The following is a 24,211-nucleotide window of genomic DNA, read 5'->3' as shown; positions in this document are numbered from 1 at the left end:
GCTACACACTGTAATTGGCAGAAAGGTCAGCATCCCCACACCAGAAGACAGAGACAATCCCGTTGGTCAACAGAACAAAACCAGGTTCTCAAATTTAAGGAAGCAGCTGTACCACAGACTCATGAATACTTACATGAAAAACACGTGGTCCTAACAGGAATGTAGGAGGCCACTGAAAGCTAACATGCAGGGCTAGATCCCAAACCAAGGAAAATATCTGTTTGAATATAGTTGCCCAACAAGTCTGGCAAATGCTGAAGCTGTAATTCAGTAAATATTTGAAAGGTCATTCACACAGGCCAAATGATGGAGAGGAAGAAAAAAAAAAAGAACCATTATGACAACAAATGCAACTTGTTACCTGCTCTAGGAAAGTCTCTCCTAATTAGTGTTTTTTCATTCCAAATAAGAGACAAAGATGTCTTTCAGACTGCTACAGTGCTGGCTTCCACATTAGGACAGGGACTATAGCTACCAAAGGTGAAGAAGAGTTCCTGCATCCTCTTTAAGACTTACATTGTATAGAAGAGTTTCCTGGAAGCTTATGCAACTGGCCAAAGCTGGATCATACGAATCCTACAAACCCTTTCCAGAAGATTCCTAGAAAGCACATCCTAATCTTAAAAAAAAAAAAAATAATCTCCCTCTTGGGTTTTAATGCTGCTTAAGTTATTTGTTTCACTATTTTTAGCATAAAGGCAATGTCTGCTTTGATGAGCAATAGGATCAGATACAGCACATACAAGATAAAAGCTCTTGCCAGCACAAACAAGCCAACTGCTTTCTGAAAAAACCTTGATTTGAATATTTACTACATTACTATAAAACATGTAGAAGACTGCTGATCAAGCTTTGTGTTGGAAATTAAAAGCCTTCTCCTAGGAAGATCTACAAGCTTTAAATGTTGATTGAGATAATGAGCCTATGCTTTCTTATAGATGAGGTTAGAATATATTCTGTAATAGCTTCATTTAAGCTACAGGCAAAAACATCAGCATTTTTAATTGCATCACAGAACTAGGCAGCAGAATCAACTGCTTGCTTATCTTCTATGCTCATAAAAATATGTTAGATGGAGAGTAGGTACAGCATGATTCAAGTGCTTTTAGTCTTTAAAAACTTATTTGTCTATGTAAAGAAATGCTAGGCTTCTTCCTTATACAGATACACGGAGAGCTGAGTTTAGGCTTCAAACTTTCCACACACAGTCAGCTCCTAACCAGCCTCATTCACGCATTCAAGAGCCACACCGGTTCATACTGCAGATTTACTAGCTCGGTGTCTTGTCTCCACTTCGGCAACAAAGGGACAGTCCAATAACAGTAAGGACAGATCAAGAAAACACTCTCCAGGAGATGTCCCTGCAATGGCTTGTTTATTTTATAACTCTCAAAGGATCTCTTTGAAGTATTTGCCCAGTTTCCTCTTGAATCTCCACATCAGCGGCATCCCATAGCAAAAAAACAGTCTACGGTTTTATAACAACTGTACAAAACACTCTACTTTTTGTCTGCTTTTTCTTCCTTCCCTCAGGTTTGTTTAATGGCTTCCAGTTCAAGTGCAGGAAGAAGCAATTAAGAACTAGCCCCCATACTCTTACCTTCAGGCCACTCAGCATTTTGCAGTTCTTCTCCACCACCTTCATTGTCCCCTTCCCAGAGTGAGATGTTCCAACCTTACTCAGTTGCTCTTCACAAGGCAATTGCTTTATGTTTTGGTCTTTCTCAGTGCCTTCCTCTAAACATTTTCCTTTTGGAAGTGAGTTATATGCACCATTGTACATTTACATACCTTGAATTTAACATGCCATTTTATAGTCCCATCACTGCACCTCTACATTATTTTTAACATACTTTGCCCCTACTACTCTGAATACCCTCATATTTACGCACATTCCCCCCACCATGACTACTGACTAGGACTGCTCTTATTACAAATCCTAATTTGCTACAAAATAGGAGCAGAGAGATTTGCCACCAGTCAGCTGATGCGTCCCAGCTGCGCTACACTGGTGATGCAATTCAATATTGAGCAACTTAAAGTCAAAATAAAAGGCCTGGCTATGGGAACCCGAGGTGGTAGTTTCACTTACTACAGATTTAGCCACAGGATCAGGACCATTCTGCCAGTTTGTTTTATAATGGCAGCCTACCAGTATAAACATACCTGAGAGATATGCACGAGCACTATTTCACATGTAGAAGCAGCTTGCCCCCATACCAGTTATGATTCTCCTCAAGCCTCAAAAACCCCCCACAATTCTACAGCTCTACAGATTAAACCTGAATTCACATTTAAATGCAATTTACCCAATTCGACTTGTGTCAGACAACTGGCAAAGTGTTTCCAGGTACCAAGCAATGTCACACAGGCTAAGGAAAACGAATACAAGGAAATAGTTTTAGATTACTAACCCAACCGTACCAGCTAACCGTCAGGTATCTGCGGTAGTTCAAGGACACATTCAGTATAAACCTCTTGCTGCACTCCCTTCTAATGACATCAGGGACCAAAGAGGTCTCAAGCACGAAAAGCATGTAACACAATTATAAGCAGATCTTCTTTGCTCTGCTCGACTTCCACAGCCCAGCATCTTGAAGAGCTCCGAGCGTCACAAGACAGCACAACAGCATCAACACAGCTTACATCAAGTTTGGTTTGGTGCAGTGTGGTTCTCTCAGCCACCCTTCACCAAGTTTGCTCACAATGGAAGGAAGTTCAGGGAACATCAACAACACTCCAGTCTTCTGCTCATCCTTGCATTACATCCCTCCCAGACATGAGATCTGAGTGACTGCACTCCCCCTGCGCTACAGAGTTACTTCCATCAGTTACTTGGGAACATGTCCACACAGCTGGAAACTCAAGTAGAACGACTAGCTCAGAGATAGATGAACAAATGAGAGAAAATCTATACAAAGGGCAGCGTGCAAAAGAAAGTTGCTTAAAGCTTAGCAAGAAGAATGGCTCTTTAAGATGACAATGACTCTCCTTGAAGCAGCTGCAGTGAAAATAAGCCTGCTTTGTTTTGATCCTCACTTGTGTTTCAGTACAAGTTTCACAGATACTCGTTTCAACTATTTCAAGGTTACACTGCAACTACAGTGAGGTTATTAGTGGTACAGTTCAGACTTGGTATGATTGCTCACAAGTTTTTAAATAATGAATAGTTTTCGTTTCAAATCAGCTTTGAAAATGAAACATCTTAGTGCTTGCAATGGTTAAGAACTGCAGGGAACAGAAATTAATTTGAGACTGACATTCAGTGACTCACAGCTGCTGGAATCAGAAGGCCCCAGAACAAGAAATCCACCACAGGAGATGGGTTCATCTGCTAGCTGTACATAAGTGACATGACTCACAAAGCTTCCCAGCATTGCTCAATCAGCCTTCAATGACTCATTCCGCTCGTCTCCACAGCCAGCCTTTTCTAGGGAGCTTGCCCTACACTGTTTTTGAGTTTCCTCAGGCTAATAGCTCATTGCAAGACACAGTTTAAGAGCAAAACCCATTGCTTCTTCAACTGTTTATCACTAAGTGCCTGGAAACCAAGATGACTCTAGCTGAAGCCTTAGCCTTAATGGTCCATCAATTGTATTTTCAGAGCTTTGCAGCTCTGCTCCTTCTGTTTCACTTGTTTGAGCATATGGTGATCTGCTCCACACTGCTAGCTACAGTCCTGTTTTCTAGTTATAGTACGGATGGATTTATTCTAGTTAAGGTACAGAGAAGATCCACGTGTATGTTGCATTCACAGCAGTTGGTGATTAATCCCCTTAATTTAGGAACAATAGTCCTCTCCCAACACACTCTGCATTCTTCAAGCAGCTAGCTACTGGGGTAGGAGTGAGGTCTAACATCTAAATGCTGCTTCTACAAATACCGAAGGCCAGTACGCTTCCTACTCCGCCACCAAGTACTCACATTCCCATATACTTCTATTTCAACTCAAAAATAGAAAGGAAAAGCATCATGAAGAGCATCATAGACAGACCACATACTTATATGTGCTTATAAAGCCACTAGGAGTTAAGGCTACACAAAAATGCCTTTCCTTTTTACTCAAGTGAAAATGAGAGCATTGAGATACACCTTTATAGCAACTGTGGAAAAGTTACAACATTAAAGACAGTCAGCTACAAAAAAAACCCACACATGTATAAACCCAAAATGCTGGGATGCAGATTTGAATGCATTTCAGTAGTTACATAACTGAAAAGCAGCAGGATTAGCTGGACCCACAATGACTGACATGGTAACTAACGCGCACTTTCTTAAAACAATCAACCATACTCATCTCAAACCATATCGCTGCTCATGCTGTGCAGGAGATGTGCATTAGGGAGTATTCCCCTCTCAAACCATCATGACACATTAGACAAAGCCCCAGAAGCCAGTCTGCAGCAGGTTAGCTGCTGACCATAACCAAGGGTGTCCAGAGAAAGGTAAAGATGCAATAAAGCATAGCATCTCAAAACCTATGATTCTATCATAGATGGAAAATGTTCTATTTGTTAGGTCTGGCTTAAAGACAGGCAGTTCTCCAAAAGCCATCAGAATTTGCCTTTTCCGACCTACACTGTGCCATACGTTTGGGATGCACGGGTGCAATCAGGAACACAGGCTTGGGCAGCAGGATCCTGCTGCTGGGCTGTCAGTAGCTTCACGTATTCTGGGATGCAACAAGTGGCTGAACTGGGAGCTATCTAGTGAGATGATGCACCAAACCCACATTTAGCAAGTGGAGATTCAGCAGCTCCCTCCTGCAGCATGTAAGAGCCCAGCCTTCCACTTCCATTGCCTCTTTGTGGATTCTGACCTAGAATAGCTGCAGAAAAATGAATAACATACAGCACAGAGTTTTCTTAGACTAAACAAGGCAGATGTAAGGAATGGACCAAGCCGTACAGTTTGTTCCCTCTGTGGTGGCTAGCCTGTATCTGCAGCAACTCTTCCAGAAACAACACAGCAAACAGTATCAATTCTCCAGTATCTTTGTCCAGTGCATTAGCCTCCCATGGTCTCTCTACTTGAGAAATCACAGCATCACATCAGTAAAGAGGTACTACTGTAGTACCACAGTCATCTGTTCGTTAGGATATGAAAGACAAAGCTGCATTCTAGCCCAAATCCCAGATACGCAGACATTCAAACATGTGATTTTTCTCTACATTTGTCTCACAGTCTGAAGTCTTTCAGGTGATGTCATATAGACCATAAATCCTTCTCTGCACCAGCAGGAACAGTGCTACCTTCAACCTACACCACAAACTTTGGAACAGTTACAAAAGGCTAACAACTGTGTATTTGTGCAAATGAAAACAAACAAACAAACCAGAATAGCTGATCTGCTCAAATTTACTGCTTAATAGTGAATTGTTAGTCAGTTTTCTGCAGTGGTACGAGGTAACATGGCTGCAGTAACTGCAGCTTCATATCCAGGCAAGAGATGCTTGTTCTAGCTCTCAAGGAATGAGGTACTGTCTGGAGGAAACATGTTACAAGCAATGTGCCTACAGCCTAATAGTACTGGAGCTACCATAAACTTTGGGCATATATTGGTATTTTTGCCTCAGGAAAGACCAAATGCAGTTGCCTGTATCCTCCCATGCCAGTTTCTTCGTGTTCAGTGCAGGTAGAAGTGCTGAACTCTTGAGCCAGGCTTGGTCACCATCATGGCAGGTCAGCTCAACAAATCCTCTATGTTGTTTTCAGAGGTGCAGTGGTAACATGACAGCTCAAGAACAAACGCTCCGGAACAGCCTGACAGCAGGGACAGGAGTTCCCATGTTGCCCCTAACAACATAACTACAATTTCACATTACCACTGAAGCACCAACAGCCTTAGGATTTGGCAAGCACTGGTAATATCCCAATAGCGCTGAGTGCATTTGTCCATTCCTTTTAGAATGCACTCTTGGATCAGCTGTATTTTATTAAGCCAGCTGTGTGGGTGCTATTCTAACAACAGAGATGAGTCTGGCACTACAAGTGGTGAAAATAGGAACGCGACATGGTCTGCCACTCAGCAGAGCTGAGGAGACTCCCGCTCACCTGCAAACCCATTCTGGCCACAGCCCCACTATGAGACAAGCTATTAGCTTCATTGAGTTCCCTGTGTCAGCAAGTACAGGGTACAAATAAGCACAAGATGACCAGTAGTGAGCCCAAGACCCAACTGCTCTGGGCTTTGTCACTCCCATTAAGGGGCTAGAAGCTTCCCACAGCACAGACATCCTTCAATTTGAATGCAAACAGGAATGCTTATTTCTCTAATCTACACATCACATCTAGGAAACAGCAATCACAAGTCAGTCAATAAGCTGGTGTAAAGCAACCAACCCATTTAGTAGTCTATTAAAAGAAAGTTTGGGTTCTGACTTAACAGTAAGACTTCTGTGCATTAATGAGCTTATCTAACTAAGCAGTTCAAGGTACATTAGCTGCTAGAGCTCCCATCCAGCAAGAAATCAGGAGAGGTATTGCAGCTCTCAGAGGGCTGAGGGTAAATCACCAACTGTAACAATTTCTGCATTCCAGAAATCAGCACGACCTTAGACAAGCAACAGCAGTTGAAGAAGGAGAGGGATTAGTCAGGCTGCTCTGGCAAACTGGAATTATTCAGAAAACCAGTCCTTTCAGGCTAGCACTAGCCATTATCAAACCAAAAGGCTTAAGGCTTACAGCGATGTCATCATCCCATCACCTAATCCGAGCATCTAAGCTTTGCTTAGAGGGCTGCATTAGCCACTTTCCAGAAGGCCACGGGCTGCACTTGGTTTTAAGCAAGAGTAGCTGCCATCACTTCATCCTGGGGAAGACAGGCTGCATAATTTAATTAAGAGGCATATCGTGAGCTAAAGAGCTACTGAGCTAAACCCATCAGTTTCAGAGAAACCATTGCTATTTTAAACCCAATCCCATAAATCCCCATAACCAGTGGGCAGGAAGAGGAGCACGTTCAACTACTTACCAGGCTCTCTTCTTCTACTTCTGTGTGCCATGCTGCACACAGCCAGTCCACAGAGTGGCAGAGAGAAATACTGACACAGAGAAACACGAGAAGCTTCTTTAGTCTGGTAAGGTATCACAGGAACAGTTTTAACACACCTCTCCACCTTATTTTGAGTTCAATCTTATCTGAACAGCCCCAACGTCTTCTTCCATTTCTAAGAGTGCTTCCAAGGCAGTTTAAAAGTCAGTTTGAAGCAACTTCAACTTGCTTTTCATTCTTGAGCTAGAAACCTGAACAGTGACTTGCATTCTACTCATCTTCTAACAGCAGAGGTTAGAGACATGAACTGCAGTTTGAGCAAGGGCTTATATTCTGCAGACCAGTAATGGTCTAGATGCTCTGACTTGCCAGTTTTTCTCTATGTATACTATTACTGTGGAGCAGATAACCACATTTCACATTCTGTGCCCTCAGCCTGCAAGCTTTTAGCTGAGCTGCCAACCTCCTGCTGAGATCAAAATCATATATGGCTTGCTAGTAACTTTTGACTTGGTAGGTCGTTCACTAAAGGAGAGAAGTTGTACTGCAATACAGACCATTTATATTTTGGCACCCCAGGTTGCAATTCTGTCCATCCTCCAGTTAACCCTAAAAACAGCCTTTAAATACTCTAATGGTCTTTAGCAGTATAAGCTTAGAAACCACGGCAAGATGTGCTGCAAAAGACAGTCTTGGCTTTATAATTTCTTGATGTAGGGATGAGACAAGAAATGTTTAACTGGGGTCACAGGAAGTTTCTTTACAAAGCTCATTTTGTTTAATGATTGTTCCCATTCCATCAAAAAAAAAAAAGATACTATCAAACAGGAGTGCATTTCCAGTCATCTGTGCTTCAAAGAACTCAAGATGTAACCTTTCACAGCCTCAAGACTCAACTGTTCAAAGGCCAGAATTATGCTCTCTCAGGAGAAGGAAGAAGCCAGCCATAATACCCTTCAAGGATCTCTCAAATACTCTCCCTGAAAGAAAACATGGCCAGTCTGCAGCCCAAAGAACACCAGGTATCTTTGTCACTAGATGTCAGTAATATGGCACTGCCTACAGAAGAGAAATGATGCCTCCCTTCTGACAGGGAAAATATGGAAGTAGGCAGTTTGGCAGCATCTCATCAGATTAGAGATTGTCCCCGCAAGCAAAACCTCACAGGGACAAGTACAGCCTTTACTATAGGAAAAAATAGTAGCTACAGCTCTGATGGCATTCAGGCAAACGCTGCCCAGCAAGACAACACATCAGCCCATACACAGTCAGAAGCTTGTAATACCTAGACTTCCGAGCTGCAGAAACCATCCAGACTCACCTATCTGGGAAAGTTCCAGGCTCAGATTTTGGCAGCCTGAGGCTAAAACTTGATAGCAGCCTTGTCATACTAAAGCAAGCAGAAAACAGATCATGGAATCACACAGCTTGTGGGGAGAAGACTAGATCAAAAGCGAGTCATTTCCTAGCGGGGAAGAGAGTCAACTGCACTGACTTATAAACACAGGCTGTGCTTCCTGCAGCTTTACTGAATCCAAAAACCTAGCCCTGGGAAGAATGGAAGTGGAAATGCATCTAGAAGAGCCGTTGGATAAGAGCCCGTTTCAAGCCTCAGAACAAGCACAGTTTAGCATCAGCAGCACCACGTTCTGCCTCAGCAGGTTTTCCAGGGAGGAAGCTAGAGGGTGCAAGCCATGACCTAGCTAATTCACGTTTGCATCGGTAGTACAGGCAAATAATTTTAGAGGAAGTTCCTGCCCGATCCGGCTACAAGACCTTTGCTCAGGCTGACCGAGCACATCGGTGCAGGCCCTCCCTGGGCTTCCTGTGCCGCACAGACTGACCGTCCCCGCCCTCACGCGGTTCAGCACCGCAGGGCTGCCACCCCGGGTGTTCCACACAGACACTCAATTAACACGAGCAATTAACAAGCCTCCTCAACCCCAAGCAACGTGTGAGCGGACGAGCCCGCTGCGGCCGGGCTGGGGTCGCCCACCACCCCCTCACAGAGAGCTGAGGAAAAGCCCTCCTGGGGGAGCCCCGCTCCGCTCCCACACGGCTTCGCCAAGGGCAGCCTGGCTGTGGGGGCAGCCCCACGCCCCTCCTCAGGGGCAGCCGCAGGAGAGCCGCCCCCCCGCAAGCCTGTCAGGGCTGCGCCGCGCCCCGCGGCGTAGGCCCACGGACCCCCACCCCCGGCGAGCGCCGACGGAGCCGCCAGTGGCGGCAGCTCGGACACCACCCGGGCGCGGCCGCAGAGCGAGCCCCGCCGCGAGAAGCCGACCACAGAAGGAAAGCGAGCCACACGCCCCGCCGGGGAGCGGGAGGACAGTCCGAAGCACCTCACCTGCTGCCGCCCGCCGCCGCTCGCTGCCCAGCACCCAAGATGGCGGCGGCCGCCCCCCCTTGCCTCCGCGCCCCCCCTATCACTGCAGAGCCGCCGCCGCGCATGCCCCGCCCGCGCCCCGCTGCTGCCGCGCATGCGCCCAGGCGGGGAGGCGGGGCTCGGCGTCCGGTGGCGCCGCTCAGCGGGGGCGGGAAGCACAGTCCCGCGCGGAGACTGCCGGGAGCTGTAGTCCTGCGGCGCGGGGCGCGCCGGGAGTTGTAGTTCGGGGAGCGGGGAGGCAGCGTGGCCGCCGTGCCCGCGCGAGGGGCCAGCGGCCGGGCCTCTGGGCGTGGGGTATCCCCTCCTCCCCGGTCCGCCCGGGGATCGCCCGTAGGGCACAGGGGCGCGACTGTGCAGGGACGCTGCTCGTACCCCTTGGAGGCCCCAAGCCGCCGCTTCTCACCGCGGGTCTGCTGGCTCCCGCGGCCCCGGCACCGCCGCGGGCAGCGGCCCCACGCACGGGCACCCCCGCGGCTCGCCCGCTCCCCCTCCTCGCTCCGCTGCCGCTCCAGGCCGGTGCGCGCTGTCACACCGGCCCCTGATCTCCCTCCAGTGCACCCACGGGAAACGGGAGACCCCGGGAGCACCCAGCACCTGCGGCCAGGCCCCGCAGCGGCAGCGGGAGGCCGGGCCTGGTGCTGGTTCAGGCTGCGGTAGCCCTTGGCACCCCGGGAAGAGTCAGCTGGAAAACAAGCTCAGGCACAGGGTGCCCTCATCCCGCTGGGATCTCGCTGCAGAGCGAAAGGCAGGAGGGCAGAAAAGGAGGCTGAAAAAAAACCCAAAAACAACACAAGGCAGGAGTCCAATAAAACTATGTTTATAAATAAAAACAAGGAGATCGGTTTTGTTTTATAAAACCCAGCGGGTAGGGTAGGGTAGGGAAAGGGCACGAGCAGTGGCCAGGGAGGCTGCTGGGTGGCATCAGGAGAGGCGGGGGACAGGTGGCAGCTTGCTGGTGCCAAGATTAGGGGACAGGAGGGTGGCAAAGAGCGGGCACTGGGCAGGCTGACTCCAGTGGGCAGAGGGAAAGGAGAGGCTTTAGGAGTCACGGGGAGATGAACTGATGGCACGTGAGAGCTGGCAGAGGGGTTGCAGGGGCAACGCAGGCCCCCGAGGAGCAAAGTACATTTCATCTCCAGCGTATAAAAACTGCAAACACAAGAAAGACAAAAAGGAGGCAACGCTTGCAGAGAAAGCCACAGCGCAGCAGGAGGAGAGGGCGCCAAGGCACCAGCACCAACTGAAGCAGGGTTGAGCGTGTTTGTACTGTACCGTGCTTGGCCCTGGGCATGGGGAAGGGGGCTGCCCCCAGCCCAAGGCACATCTTGAGTACCCCAAAGAGGAAGGAAAAAGGACAGGGAGCACCAGAGCAAAAGGAGTCAACTGTCCTGACACATCTGCAGGCCTTGAGCCCAGAGGCCATGGTTCAGGCTGCAGCCTCCCTCCCCAGCGAGCTGGCATTGCCACCAGACACAGTTCCCAGCCCTGAGGGAGCAGGGCCATCCCAGAGCCTCATCCCTGCCTGCAGCCAGGCCAGCGGCACTCATGGCGCTGGGCAGAGGGGGAGGCAGACTCAGCCCCTTCATAGGGCAAATACAGGGGACCTCCACATTTCCCCAAAGCGTCAAAGAGAATGAGTTGTGCCCCTCCCTTGCCTTCTAACTCCGTCCAGGCCCTCAAAGATGCCACACTGCTGAGCAGCAGTACCACAGCAGGAGGGAGAAGCCCACAGCTGCCCCTGCCAGCCCCAGGTGTGGGACAGCCTCTACAAAAGGGACAGGCAGGAGCATGCCACAGGTGGGAGGGCAAAGAGCAGGATGGAGGGAGAAGAACTCTGCCCTTAAATCCCTCCTGAGTACCCACAGGCAGATGCAGGGCCTCGAGTCACGCAAGATTGTGTGCAGGCATGCACTGCCGCTCTGAGCTGAACGCAGAGGTACAGCCCCAGCCCCAGACTCACAGCCCAGGCAAGGCGAAGGAAGGTCCTGCCATGGGGCAGTGCCAGGCTTGGACCTGGCTCAACGCGTAGATGAGGGAGGTAAGAGGGAAGTGGCAACATCTCTCCACTCCCCAGAGGCACTGAAGCCCTGGAACATTCATGCATTGGCCAAAAGGCAACAACAGGATTTAAAACGCATATATAAGGCTGGTCCCTGCTCCCCTCTCAGGGCTGCGGGAAGGGCAGGGTGTCTTCCTCAAGGGGGAGGAAAGAAGCCATCTTCAGCACCACGTGTGCCCAGCGCCCTTGGAGCTCTGTGTCCTCCTGTCGGGCCACGCCACGCTCCAGCTCTCCCCCCCACAGGCGGCAGGCTCAGAGAAAGTCAAACACCCCGTAATTCTTTGCTGCTTGACAGAAGAAACACAAAAGGGTGAAAAGAAAGAAGAGATGTTTAGGGCAGAAGGACCGAGGCAGCAGCGATACACGGGCAAGCAGCACAGGGCGCTGGGACGGATGCGGATTAATGGGGTTAGAGAGGACGGCAGGAGGGAATTACCATCGGCAATACAAAGTCTGGTGGCGGGATGGGCTGGCAGCACCCAGCAGGCCTGCCAGGCCCGTCCACCCCGCTCGAGGAGGGATTAGAATCAGGGTTTAGTTCCATTTATTATTTTTTTTTCCCTTTTTTTCTTTTCATTATCAAGACCAAAAAAAAAAAACCAACCAAAAAAACAAAACCCAAAAAACAAGGGGTGAAGCCAGGGCTGGTCCTAGGAGACAAACGACAGGGATGGAGGGGGAAGGAGGGGCAGCAGACAGACAGGGGGCGGGCGCTTCACATTACATCCACAAAGAACTCACTGGGGTTGCCCATGGCCATTCGGAAGGACTGTCTACTGGCTGTCAGTTCGGGGGGCACAGAGGCCAGGTCACGGCCCGGCGGCGCCCCGGGGGGCCCCATGGCTGAAGGTGGTGGCGGCATCAGCAACATGGGGGGGCTGAAGAGAGGGGGTAGGCCGGGTGGCCCGTATGACTGCTGGCTGTGGTGGCTGCGGATACTGTGAGCCAGAGAGTGCTGGCTACGCTGGCTGTGCTGGCTGGCTGGCACCGAGCGCTCGCTGGCTGCGCGCTCACGCCGCATGCTGCTCCTCGTGGTGTGGTCCGACTCGCTCCCGCTGCCACCTGACTTGGACTCCCCGGTCTTCTCTCTCTCCTTCCTCCTCTCGCTGCCGCTGCGATTGGAACCACTGCTCCGGCTCCCTGCGAAGCGCATGAGGCAAGATTAGGTGACAGCTCAGACAAGCCAGGAATAAAGGATGCTCCTCTAGCCAAGGGAAGACTACAGCACGCTACAGCACAGCCATCCACCAGCACAGTCTGTGCTCTCAGTATTCTTTCAACTCCGAGTCCCGCAACCCTTCTGGGATGCACCTAACTGAAGGCTTTTGCCCTGGCTCCCCCCATGTGTAGGGCCTTGCCTAAGCAGCCTTTTCCTGCTGCTTCCCTGTACTGAACCATTTTCAGGCATATTTTAATCCTTTTCACTCACCTTCACTGTGCTGGCTGCCTGCACTGCCCCCTCCGTAGCTGTAGCCTGGGTCAGGGAAGCCGGGGTGGGGGTTGTATGGATGAGGTGGTGGATATTGATACGGGAAAGCCATAGGCCAGGGTGCAGCTCCTGGGTGGGGGAGTGGAGCCAAAGTGTCCTGATCGGAGGCGCCACTGGAGCCATCGTGATCATGAAGAGAAAGATTAGCCATGTCTGCAAGAAATCAAAGAAGAGGGGTTAATCCAAGCAGAAAGACAAACACGTGTGATGAAGCAGCTCCCTGTCCACCCTTCCTGATGGACAAGAATGGGGTACACAAGGAGATGCAAGAAGCTGGCACTCTCCCTGCTAGTCAATGAAACCATTTGTGCTTCCTGACTGGACAATAGCCAGGCTGCGCAAGTCCAAGCTGCCACTATAACACAGAGACCAGCTTGGTGGGAAAGGACCGCATCAGAGCTACAAGCTCACCCTGCCAGTTACTTCCCCCATTCCTCTTATTTGAGCAGAACCCAGTTGTCTGAGCACCACACCCTTACCAGCACTGGAAGTTCAGAGCCTGGAGACAAAGTCAGTAAAGACTAAGACTGTGCTATGGCTGCCCAGGAGAAAAGATCACATGGTAGGTGACTGTCATCTTCCAACTTTACCACCCCAGCACCATGGCAAGGGAGTTGGGATATTCCTCCTCACTCTCTAACATGGTCTTTAGAACAAGAGGCTGAGCCTGATGGCAATGGTGGTAGCTATGTTCCCTCAGTGTTAGCACGGCTCTGCAGGACCTCAACCCCCCTCCATCCTCTCCCCTCCCACCAACGCCAAGTGCCGTACTTCCACAGAGGTCCCCGAAGATGTAATAGCATTGCTCTGAGAAGGTGATCTTGTTCACGGTGTGTCGGATGTAGCCAGCCTTCAGCAGATTGCTGGCATATTTGCGGGATTCACGACGGTCTGTAAAGCCCTCCACATGGTGATAGAGCCAATCCACCACATCCGAACCTGCCACCAAACATCAGTGTTAAATACGGCAACAGAGGAAGGCAGGGGCCCTTGAGGCAGTGGGCCACACTGGAGCCAAGACAAAGTGGGCCAAAACGTGAAAAGGGACTGCACAGCCAAAGGTTCAATTTGTGACTCTGGCCTGGTCAACAGTCTACAGTGACAGAGATGCTCCCTTGGGCATCTGCTTGGAAAACGGGCCACCCATTCCCCATTCTCTGCCTCTGCTGCAGGCAGCACAGTCTCTTACCAATGAAGGCATTGGGGATGGTGATCTTCAGCCACATGCGGTCACGCACCTCCAGGCCTGACTCTGGTGAGGCCATGGCTTTGACAATGGTGGCCATGTCGCTGTGGATGGACAGGTGAAAGTCATCGAGGCCTGTGGTGTAAAGGAAGGGAAGGGAGGCAGAGATGAGAGGGGACAGAAAAGACAAGAGGGCTACATGGAAGCACCACACACAGGAGGAATGGGCCAGGGAACAATACATCGCAGATAGCCTTGGAGCGCATGCTGTGTAACCCCCCTTCCAGCCTTTTGATGTTATACTTCCCATGTCAGCCATTTCACTTTGTGTAAAACCCAGGCTACAGTCTCCTTCCTTCCCACCAGTCCCAAGCAGCTGAGATCCGAAATTTGCCAACTGAGCCCACACAGCCCAGCAAGGGAATTCTCTGCTCCTCACAAACTTATGGCAAACTTCCAGCTTTTTGCCTCGTCTCTCTAGATCCTTACTTCACGGCTCTGTATACTAGAATCACTTAAAACCTTCAGAAAGCAATCAAAAAAGCCCTGACCCTGCCCCACTGCAAGCTCTCTGCTCCCAGCTGCCTCCATCCTGCCCTATCTGCTGTCTGGGAGGGCAATTGCTCCAGGGACAAGCTGACTCCCTCTGGCCATGCACTCTCAGCCAGTAACCTCTGACTGCTCTGAGCCCTTCCTCTGCACCTGCCACAGCTCCTGGAATACACCCAGGCTCTTCTACTCTCCTTACACAGAAGGCTGAAAAAGGTGGTATTGATTCACCCAGCCAGAACTCCCTCTGATCCAAGCGCCTGCCTGGTGAGAGCTGCCTCCCTCTTAGAGCCCTGGCAGGGCAGACCTTCCCATCCCAGCTGTCCCCAAGCAGATGTATTGCTCCCTTTACAGCACAGTGAAGGTGAGGAAGCCGTGCAGCGGGTGGAGCACGGAGGCACAAGGACTTACGTTCAGTCTCTGGGATGGAGCTGGTGATGGAGGAGCTGGTGGAAGTGATTGTGCTCATGGATGGACTCATACCGTACGCTGGGTAGGTGCCAGTCATCGCTGCCGTGTGAGACACCCAGGCTGCCGGGTCGATGGGCCGGATGGGCTCACCTGCAGTGAAGAAAGAGTCAGTCAGCAGCTATAAGAAATTATCCCCTCGTCAAATCAACCTCTAGGGAGGGACAGGGACTCAGCACAGCCCATTCCATCCCCAGCATCTGCCGGGACTCACCCGGATCGGAGCATGGAGAGTCTGGCCCAGCCCAGATCCGCTGGGGAGCAACTGGGAGAGAAAGAAGAGAGGGAGGGTCAGCAGGAGAGGTGCAGAGGGAGAGATCCCCCTATGGCTCAAGGAGGGGTTTCTCTTTCCTCTGGCGCCCCGAGCAAGTGACCCCCCTGCCCCAGTGAAACGCGTCCCCAGCGTGATGTGGGAAGGAGGGCTGGGCTTAAGGGCATTTTGGCCTGGGAATAGGACATAGCAGCCTCCTAACAGGAGGGCTGAAACCCCATCAAACCCCAATTCAGTGCCACATGGAGTCACACACACGGAGGAGGAACAAGACAACAACCAAGTAAGTGCTTAAGGCAGGGCTCTCACATGAGCTGGGCACCAGCGTTAGGGGTGGGTCAGCTATCCACTTACTCCTGGGTAACGAGAAGCAGCCCCGCGGGCTGGGATCCCAGCACTTGGCCACCGTCAGGGTGATGGGCCTGCAACAAAAAGGTGAGAGTTAGAACAAGAGGCCAGTGGCACAAACCCCTGCATGATGGGCAGATGCTGTATGCTGGCTCTCTCCTGTGAGTCAGGGAGAAGCTGCCAGTAAAGTGCCCCTGTGCCCCTCCAGCTATGGATTTCCCTAGTGGCATGGACAAAACAATGTGACCCTGCTGAGGGTTGCCGATGATCCTAATGACACGGCATGCCCAGATAAAAGGGGCACAGCCCCCAGTTCACCACCATTCTGTTGGCTGCAATTCTTGCTTTGGGCATGAAAACCCAGGAATCAAAGCAACACCAAAACCTAAGTTCTGAGCTTCTGCAGAGCCACTGGCAGAGCCACCTGCAGAGGTGGCTGGAAGACACAACTCACACACCCCAAGCACACACTGTACAGCTGCCCACAGAGGTAAGAACAACCTGAGTACTTACCCCGGCTTGTGCACAATCTCCCTCAGCACCCGCACAGCATCATCATTGCTCATGTTCTCAAAGTTGATGTCATTTACCTGCAAACAACGCAAAGAGGTTGAGTCCCAGAGATGTGACCAGAGGCTGAGCTCCCCACTCAACTCAGCAGTGACTCAGCTTCCCTCTTCCAAGTATAGCTTCCTGGGTTTAGCCTGCCAAAGGGGGCAGGGAGGCTTCTGGGTCTTTTCTTACTGCTTTCCCAGGCCCAAAAATGGAGGTATGTGGGTGTGAAGTACCTGCAAGAGCATGTCTCCTGGCTCAATCCTGCCATCAGCAGCCACAGCGCCGCCCTTCATGATAGAGCCAATGTAAATGCCTCCATCGCCACGCTCATTGCTCTGTCCCACAATAGAAATGCCCAGGAAGTTGTATTTCTCTGCAGGGATGGAAAGAGAAAGAAGACACCATAAAGCAGCAGGCACAAGCACGTCCTAATGATGGTTGCTTGCACTCCTGTCCCAGAGAGACGTCCTGGGACGCAGAGAAACTCCTGAGACCAGTGCTTCAAGACAAGCCACCTTCCTTCAGAACTCATCTCCCCACTCCTCCCCACCGGTGTTCTCTTCACCTCCTCCCCAGTTCCCTCTCCACCATCCAGTCTCACTCTAGAAGGACTGCAGACTCCATGCACACCTCCCACTCACCCATGTTCAGCGTGACTGTGATGATGTTCAGGGACATGGTGGAGTCTGTGATGCTGCTGAAGGACGACGACTGCAACATAAGCGAAACATGAGATGTCCTCCTGTGCCTCAGCAACATCCCCAGTCCCAGCTCCCTCCCACTTGCTGTGGCACCACAGCCACCACCCACAACCCCAGCCTTATGCTGGGAGCTTTGCAGAGCCAGAGGGCACCAGCTACAGTCCTTATGACCTCTCCACAGCCAGGACAAGGTCTGTGGTCCCAGCTCTTGAGGCTACATTGGCTTGGGAAAGGTTTACAGCACATTATGAAGTCTCAGCCCTTGGACACCACCTGTCCCTCAGCTGTGCGCACAGCAAACACAGCTGAATCCCTGATCGGCCCTGGAGCACTGGGTGGAGACATCCACCAGTCAGCCCACTTTGCCTGGCATTGCCCTCCCCAGGATACCCAGCCCCTGGGTACCCGCTCAATGCGTGGAGCCTTCTGTTTCCGCCGGCGTCGCTTGTGTCTCCTCATTAGACGGGAAGCACTGCTTTGCTCTGTCGAACTGCTAAACCTAAAGGCAAAAGTGAGAGTCAGCTCTTCTGCTGCCAAGGTGGTGGCTCTGGCAGCAAGAAAGCCACAGAAATGGCACAGGGAATAGAGGAGTGCAGGGGCAGAGGGGCAGAACATGTACATGGGGGACAGACAGTAGCAGAGGGGGCAGCTGCGTGAGACTTGAGACAGAGGCAGGTCTAAGCAAGGACCCTGGAGCCCAGGATTACTGTGCCTCTGTGCTGGGAGGCAGAGGGAAGCTAGTGTTCCTCTAGGACCTAAGCTCTCCTACCTGCTGGTGGAATCATCTTCATCTGAGTCGAAGAAGCTGGTGGTCTCCAGCTCACTGCTCATGAGCGTGGAGGAGCTCTCGTACCCGCCCAGGTCTCGGCGCCGCTCTCCCTTCACTGTCCCATTCACCCTGGGTGCTATGAAAAGACAAGACTCAGCGTGCTTGAAACAGGCCACAGGGAAACAACTCCTTACCCTATGCAGGGCTCACGGCAACCTTCTCAGAATTAATCTGGCCATCAGACAATCCCATCTAGTGCCAGTCAGCTCTGAGTTCACCCTGGGATCAGATCCATCTTCTGTGGAATACCTTTTCCATCACTACAGGATGGGGAAGAGGCTGATGGGCCACTAGAAACAATGCTGCTAAACTCACGGAAGACTCACAGCTGGTTCCTTGGCAGAGCAAGGAGCTGCATGGAGTGGCAAGGCTGCAGCACACTCTGCTTTTCAACTAAGGACGACTGAGGAACTACTGTCTCCTGCTCATGAAGCTTCTCCAGGAGATGTCTCCTTTGCTGCCAAAGGTTTCAGCACCAAGCTCTGATGCAACACAGGCGGTAGCTCCTGCCTCCAATGTCAGACTATGGCCTCAGATCACTGAACAGCCCTTCTAAGCTGGGAAGGTTCTGCAGAGGTGTCCTTGAGCTGGTGTCCCCACTGTGCTCCAGCCATGCCCTGCAGAGCTCTTGCCATGTTATCAACACTCACCATGCTCAGGCCCATCTTTCCGACGAGGTCGCTCCCTCTGCGATGACACCACTGAGTCTGTCTCTGTCTCATTGTCCAGGTTTTCCCGACTCCCCCCAGTGTTCGGGCTGCAATGAGATAAAAGGAACAAACGTGTCCAAAGAGGAACAACTTAAGCAGGCTCTCTCTACCTGTGTGCTGGCCAGCACGAGCCTCCAGCCATCAGCTGTTTCTTTCTTGAGGGACAGGAACAGAGGCAGTGGGGAACAACCACAGCACATCTATAAGTGCAGGGCAAGGGACAGGGGGAAGCTGTGCCAGCTCTTTGCCAACTTCCCTGCATTATTTTCAGCATGCCCTTGCTTGTTGGAACAATAAAGCTCCCTTTTGAATCTGCTCCCAGCCCCATCCAGAATCCTCCCCTCTAGCTGGCTGTGATCCTTGCCAATTTGGATAGTAGAGTCCCAGCCCCTGGTCTGGATTTACAGCAAAGTCACTGTGGGTCCCTCGGAAACCAGGATAGGTGTCCAGGTAACTTACTGGAAAGAGGGGGGCCTGGAGTCTCCAATTCCTCCTGTGCGCTCCATGGAGGGTGGCAGTTCTGTTTGGTTATCGGCACAGACCGAGCCAGCATCTGAATGGGAACCCTCTGCAGACACCAGCTGGAGGAACGAGAGACAGAATGAAACGGCTGAGGCACTGTGAAAACATTTACAGCAGTGGCCAAACGAGCTGGCCAAAAGCCTGCCTGGCCCAGGATCCCATCTCTGACGGTGGACAACAGCAGATGCCCAGGACCAGGTATGGAACAGGCCAAGCATGTAGCAACACTCCCCTCAACACCTTCTCAGACGCTGGCTGTTCGTGGCTCAGGAATTCCTGACCCAGCGGTGAAATCAGGGTGGCTGACAGCCCTGCTTGGAGACTCTGACATCATCTGCACACCCACACTGCATAATTTTTACACTCAGGTAACCTTTAGCACATGTCCTGTAGCAGGGAGTGGATTCCCCTAGTTCTTCTTACATCAGAAGAGGCAGCTACTAGTAATTCCTCTTCTCAATTTTACCAGCCTCTATATCTCTACCTTCAAGCAACGGGACCCAGCAGGACTTTCACCTTCCCAGCCCATGCGAGCTGCGGGTAACAGAGCTCAGGGCAGAAGCTGGCTTTGAAATAGACTCCAACACACTCTTCTTCTGGCTTCCGCACATACTTAGCAAACTTTCAGGTTGTGCCCAGCTAACTGGCTTGGGTACAACCTCTGGGAGGCTCAACGGTTTCCCCAGTGCAGAAATTCAAGGAAGAGTCAAAACCTCAGGAACTCTTTATACCAGCCATGCTTTGGGGCAGCCCTGGCAGACCTACATCAATCACTGCCTCTGGCTCTAAGATAAACCACCAGCTTCAGGGCTCAGGGAATAAGGTGGAGCCCCTCCTGGGAGGAACAGGCTCACCAGTGGGATGAAACAGAGGTTTCAAATGAGCTCAATGGAAAGTGGTTGTCCCATCATCACTCCCTATCCAGGTCTGTGCTCTCCTCACTTTCAAGCCGCATTGAGCAGGGCTAATTCCAATAGGGCCAAGCAGGAAAGCAACAGAAAGCCTCTTCCTTGCAAGAGCCATTCAGGGACCCCCAAAACAGAGGTGACAGGGCCCAGAGAGGAGCCCTCCCCTGGTCAGGGAGTGAGTCCCCAGGGACAGGCGAGAGCTCTCCAGCAAGGGAATACCAATTTCCATCTCCAAGGACTTTCAAACGTGCTTTTCATGTCTGCCCCACACCTGTCCCCTGCACAGCATGGGCAAGCAGGGGGGTTGGCTCTCTCCCAGTGTCAGGGAGGGACCACAGGGCCCAGTGTCTTGATCTACTCCAGACAAAACAGGCTGTGGGTCATCCTGGAGCCGAATCTAGGGAGGTGAGGAGACCAGTACCTGAGGGGTCAGGCCTCAGCCTGTGTACCTGAACTAACTGCCCAGCCATCACAGGAGAGGTCTGATCTAACAGAGGAGCCTCACTGTGGGTCAGGACAGAAGGATCACGAAACATGGGCTGGAAAGGAACTGATAGCTGTTGCCCAAACCATAATGCCCAGCGTAAATGCAGAGACAGCTCTGCTACTTGCTGGTGTGGGGACCACATCTGCATGGAGGCAGGAGCAGATGCCAACCCAGGTGCTGGAGGCACAGCCCATTTACACAGGTCTTGAGTGCTTCCCACATCACTGATGAAATACAGAGCTATGCCCTGCCCACCTTCAAGAACTGGGGAAACCATGATAAATGTGGGGATGGATCCCACAGATCATCATTAGGGGAGAGAGGTCTGCTGTCAGGGAGGCACTGGGAACAGAGACAGGGATGCAGCTGAGGCAAGGAAGACAAAGCAGCCCTGAAAAAGCTGCAGTCAAGGCAGCAGACAAGGCAGAGAGCACCCTGGGGTGTCAAAAGCTGCAGAGCCCGTCCCACAAGCCCCAGGACAAGCCCAACAGCTCCTGCTCTCTTGCAACTGTCTAACCAGCTCTTGTCTCACACTCGGCTCAGCTTCCCTCTCTCCAGCAAGCCTCAGGAACATGCCCAGCTCTGCTCCCGGCACCTTCTCAGTGACTTGTCTTCCCAGGACACATCCCACTCCCTGAGGGCCACATCTCTGCTCTGGCAGCTACTGCCTGGGAGCACAGGGGAGAAGGGCTGCTGGAAATGGCCAGCATTGTCTAGGGAAAAGTCATATAGTGCTCTGTGCTTGAAGATCTCAAGGCAAGACCAGGCAAATAGATCTGGACAGAGGGAACTAGCCACAGGCAGCTGTCAAACAGCAGTGAGGAGGAGAGGGGGTGTTCCCAAGCAGGGGGACTGATGCTGCCTTCCTCTAACACTCCTGGGGCTGGGATTTCCTCCAGGGAAGGTTTTGATAACCATCCTGCATTTTTCCTGCCTCTTGCACTGTCAGGAAATATTCACTTGAATCCAAGCCCCCGTCTTTCCCTCTAGCTAAAATTAGTACCAAGTTCCTAAAACAGCCTCATCCTGGCCTGTCTGGCAGAAGCAGCAAAGCAAGTGCTCCTCTCCAGCCCCTAAACCACCCATGGAGAAGGAGACTCCCAGTAGAGACAGAAAAAGGGATCATCAGCTGTGCATAAAGGTCTCCAAGACTGCCGTCACCCTTCATGCACAAGAGCCAGTAGCGCTGCTAACTCCAGGCACAAGTTCCCCGCAAGGAGCCAGCACACCAGAGCAGCAGCAGGGCGCCCTGGTCACATTGGAGAGAGCCACAACGAATCTGTGCCACTCACACTGAGCAACCAGAGAGCCCCTATGAGGAAAGCCAGCAGCTGCGTGGATGCGTGGACCACAAGGAAAGGCACGCCAGGTAAAATAAAGCAGTGGAAAGGGCTCAGAGCCTCTGGGACTCCCCATAGAGCAGGTGAAAACAAAAGGCAGCTGGAAAGGAAGAGCTGGGGAGATGTCCCAAGGCAAATGCAGCAGCAGCAGGGATGGTGGCCGAGAGCCGGACAGGCTGTTTTCCGCAGGGCCCGGCTAACTGCTAGAGGAAGGACAGCAGGCGGCCGGCCCCAGCCCTTTGGGCAGCAGCCCAGCGCACCCGCTCTTCCCGGTGCGGGGCGCGGGCAGGACCCACCCTGTGCACTGCCCCCCGGCCGGCATCCCGGCAGCAGCCAGTCTGGCAGCAGGGCACTTGGGTGCCCAGTCCTGGCACTCCCACCCTCCCTCCCAAAACACAGTTGCTTTATGGCCCCCCAGCTGAGACCCAGCTGTTTGGTGCAGGGACAGAAGAATCACTAGGTCCAACCAAAACTGATTTGTTGAGGATTCTCACTGTTTAGGAACTACCTGGTGGCCTCTGGAAAAAGGCACTTGGGGTCTTGGTTCTGCTCCTGGCATAGATCCACGCACTCCCATCAGCACAAACTGCAGCTCAGCAGAGGGGAAGAAGGGATGATGGACTGTGGATACTGAATACCCTCTCCCCCCGCAAACAGAGAGTCCCCTCAGGGGCAGGGGGAGGCATGCGGGCAGGGGACAGAGCATGTGCATGGCACAGCACAGAGGGAGAAGCTTGTCCTGCAGCTGCCCAGGCAGTACCTTTCGTCTTCAGGATAGTCAAATCCAGTCCACTTCACCAGCACTAAAGTCACTTAAGCCCTTTGCGCCAGTCACCGGAGTGGGACTTTCCTTGGAAAGTTGACCCTGCCGTAGGGGCACATGGGTTACGCTGCAGGTAGGCCAGGACCACCACCTCTGCCAGGCATCAGTTAACACGAGCTCTCCACAGAGGCATCCCACGTCTTCCCCAGCACGGCCGACTCAGCACCACGCAGCCCTCTCTCCAGCTGAGGGACTGGAGCACGGTAATCCAGCTCATCGGCTTCATTAGCAGTCAGCACACCGACAGCACGGAGCAGCCCCCGTGCCTTACTTGGCACTGTGCAACCAAAGGGCGGTTTTCAGGGGGCAGAAACAGGCAGCGAGATACCGAAGCAAGAGGGTTGCTTACCCACGACACCACCCGGCCGTTGAAGCAGGGAAGCTTGGCATTGTCATCCGAGATCTCTTCTTTCACCACCCTGCAGAGGGGAGAGGAGGCAGTTAGAGCTGGGTCCAGGACTTCAGAGGAAAAGGAGGCTTTCTCAGGAGGCTCTTTACCCCCAAAACCAAGCAGCCCAGGCTTGGGGATGGGGCAGGGAGAGGACTGGCAGCTCCCTCCTGCTGTCAGGCTACAGCTTCCTACACCCACAGTCATGACTGATAGACTGCAGAGGAGAAGACAAGGGCAGAACAGGCTCTCCCCCATGTGCATCCAGCTGTTTTACTCCCCAATTCACATTTTAATCAGTCAAAAAAGAAATATTCAGATGCATATTTCCACCAGTTTGCTTATTTCTAAAGAAATCCACCAGTTCGCCTATTTCTAAAGAAATACATAATTTAAACCTCTTCATAATGATCTGAAAGAATCACATCTATGTCAGAGTTTTCTAACAGATGAAAGTGAAATACATTAAACATGCTGCCTCCCAAATGTTACTGTTGCTTTTTAATTACATACATAATATTTCAACATCACTTCAAGCTTTATAGTTGTGCCACAATGTCATGTTCCTGCACTACACAAACAGCTGCATTATTATCAGTCTTCACAGTGGAAGAAGCGCTGATAATTTTTTTTCCCCAACAGTAAAAACACCAGTTTTCTTTGGGGAAAAAACGTCTTCTTTCTGTTTTAAATACCACCAGGCACCTAAATAATTTTTCCACAGTGAGTCCACAATCAAAACAACTTGTCAATTCACCAGGTTCAATTAATACCATTCTTTGATAAATCAAATGTAATGGCAAAACAGGCTTTAACAAGCTCATTTTCTTTTCTACTCAATGACAATATTTTAAGCAATCTTATTTAATACAAATACATCTTACAAGTAGTTTGTGATATTAATTTCAAGGTAAGGTAGCTTGACACATACTGTGCTTAAAAGAAACCCGTGGTAACTAACCAGTGAATAAATTATGTTTGGGGGAAAGAGAATCCAACAGAAGAACAACAAAAGAACGAACACGAAACTGAGGGAAATCATGTATTAAAAAGAAGTAGCTTATAAGTAACTACAATAGAGTATGCAGAAGTGGGATCCCGTCAACAGCCCTGAAGGGTCCCCAAGCCAGTCCCCAACTCACGCAGAATCGAAGAGGATGCAAGTGTGGGACGCAGAGCTGTGACCCATTGCCCTAGACTG

The 24,211-nt window shown here is 51.3% G+C and overlaps 2 protein-coding genes across 7 annotated transcripts in view; both read right to left on the bottom strand.

The window, feature by feature from the left end:
• The window catches only part of AP2M1 (adaptor related protein complex 2 subunit mu 1), a 28,468-nt gene extending 19,086 nt beyond the window's left edge, over positions 1-9,382 (bottom strand). For both annotated transcript variants that reach the window (XM_086618241.1, XM_086618240.1), the window contains exon 1: positions 9,339-9,382. The gene's annotated coding sequence lies outside the window, so the exon portion shown is untranslated. The remainder of the gene's footprint in view (positions 1-9,338) is intronic.
• Positions 9,383-11,100: 1,718 nt separating this feature from the next.
• The window catches only part of DVL3 (dishevelled segment polarity protein 3), a 32,297-nt gene continuing 19,186 nt past the window's right edge, over positions 11,101-24,211 (bottom strand). For 2 of the 5 annotated variants that reach the window (XM_086618042.1, XM_086618045.1), the window contains exons 2-16: positions 22,972-23,041; positions 19,002-19,123; positions 18,483-18,589; positions 17,773-17,908; positions 17,409-17,502; positions 16,944-17,013; positions 16,536-16,675; positions 16,261-16,337; positions 15,754-15,821; positions 15,343-15,393; positions 15,072-15,221; positions 14,115-14,246; positions 13,697-13,864; positions 12,866-13,078; positions 11,924-12,576 (exon numbers count right to left, since the gene is read on the bottom strand). In XM_086618042.1, the coding sequence (XP_086474168.1) occupies positions 12,152-12,576; positions 12,866-13,078; positions 13,697-13,864; positions 14,115-14,246; positions 15,072-15,221; positions 15,343-15,393; positions 15,754-15,821; positions 16,261-16,337; positions 16,536-16,675; positions 16,944-17,013; positions 17,409-17,502; positions 17,773-17,908; positions 18,483-18,589; positions 19,002-19,123; positions 22,972-23,041 (2,023 nt within the window). In that variant the 3' untranslated portion in view covers positions 11,924-12,151. Of the gene's footprint in view, positions 11,721-11,923; positions 12,577-12,865; positions 13,079-13,696; positions 13,865-14,114; positions 14,247-15,071; positions 15,222-15,342; positions 15,394-15,708; positions 15,822-16,260; positions 16,338-16,535; positions 16,676-16,943; positions 17,014-17,408; positions 17,503-17,772; positions 17,909-18,482; positions 18,590-19,001; positions 19,124-22,971; positions 23,042-24,211 lie in introns of those variants that run through there. The other 3 variants (XM_086618041.1, XM_086618043.1, XM_086618046.1) reach the window with 3 other exon arrangements.

This window comes from Tauraco erythrolophus, chromosome 11, assembly GCF_009769465.1.
Source record: "Tauraco erythrolophus isolate bTauEry1 chromosome 11, bTauEry1.pri, whole genome shotgun sequence".
Lineage (NCBI taxonomy): Eukaryota > Metazoa > Chordata > Aves > Musophagiformes > Musophagidae > Tauraco > Tauraco erythrolophus.
This window is presented reverse-complemented; position numbering and strand designations above follow the sequence as displayed.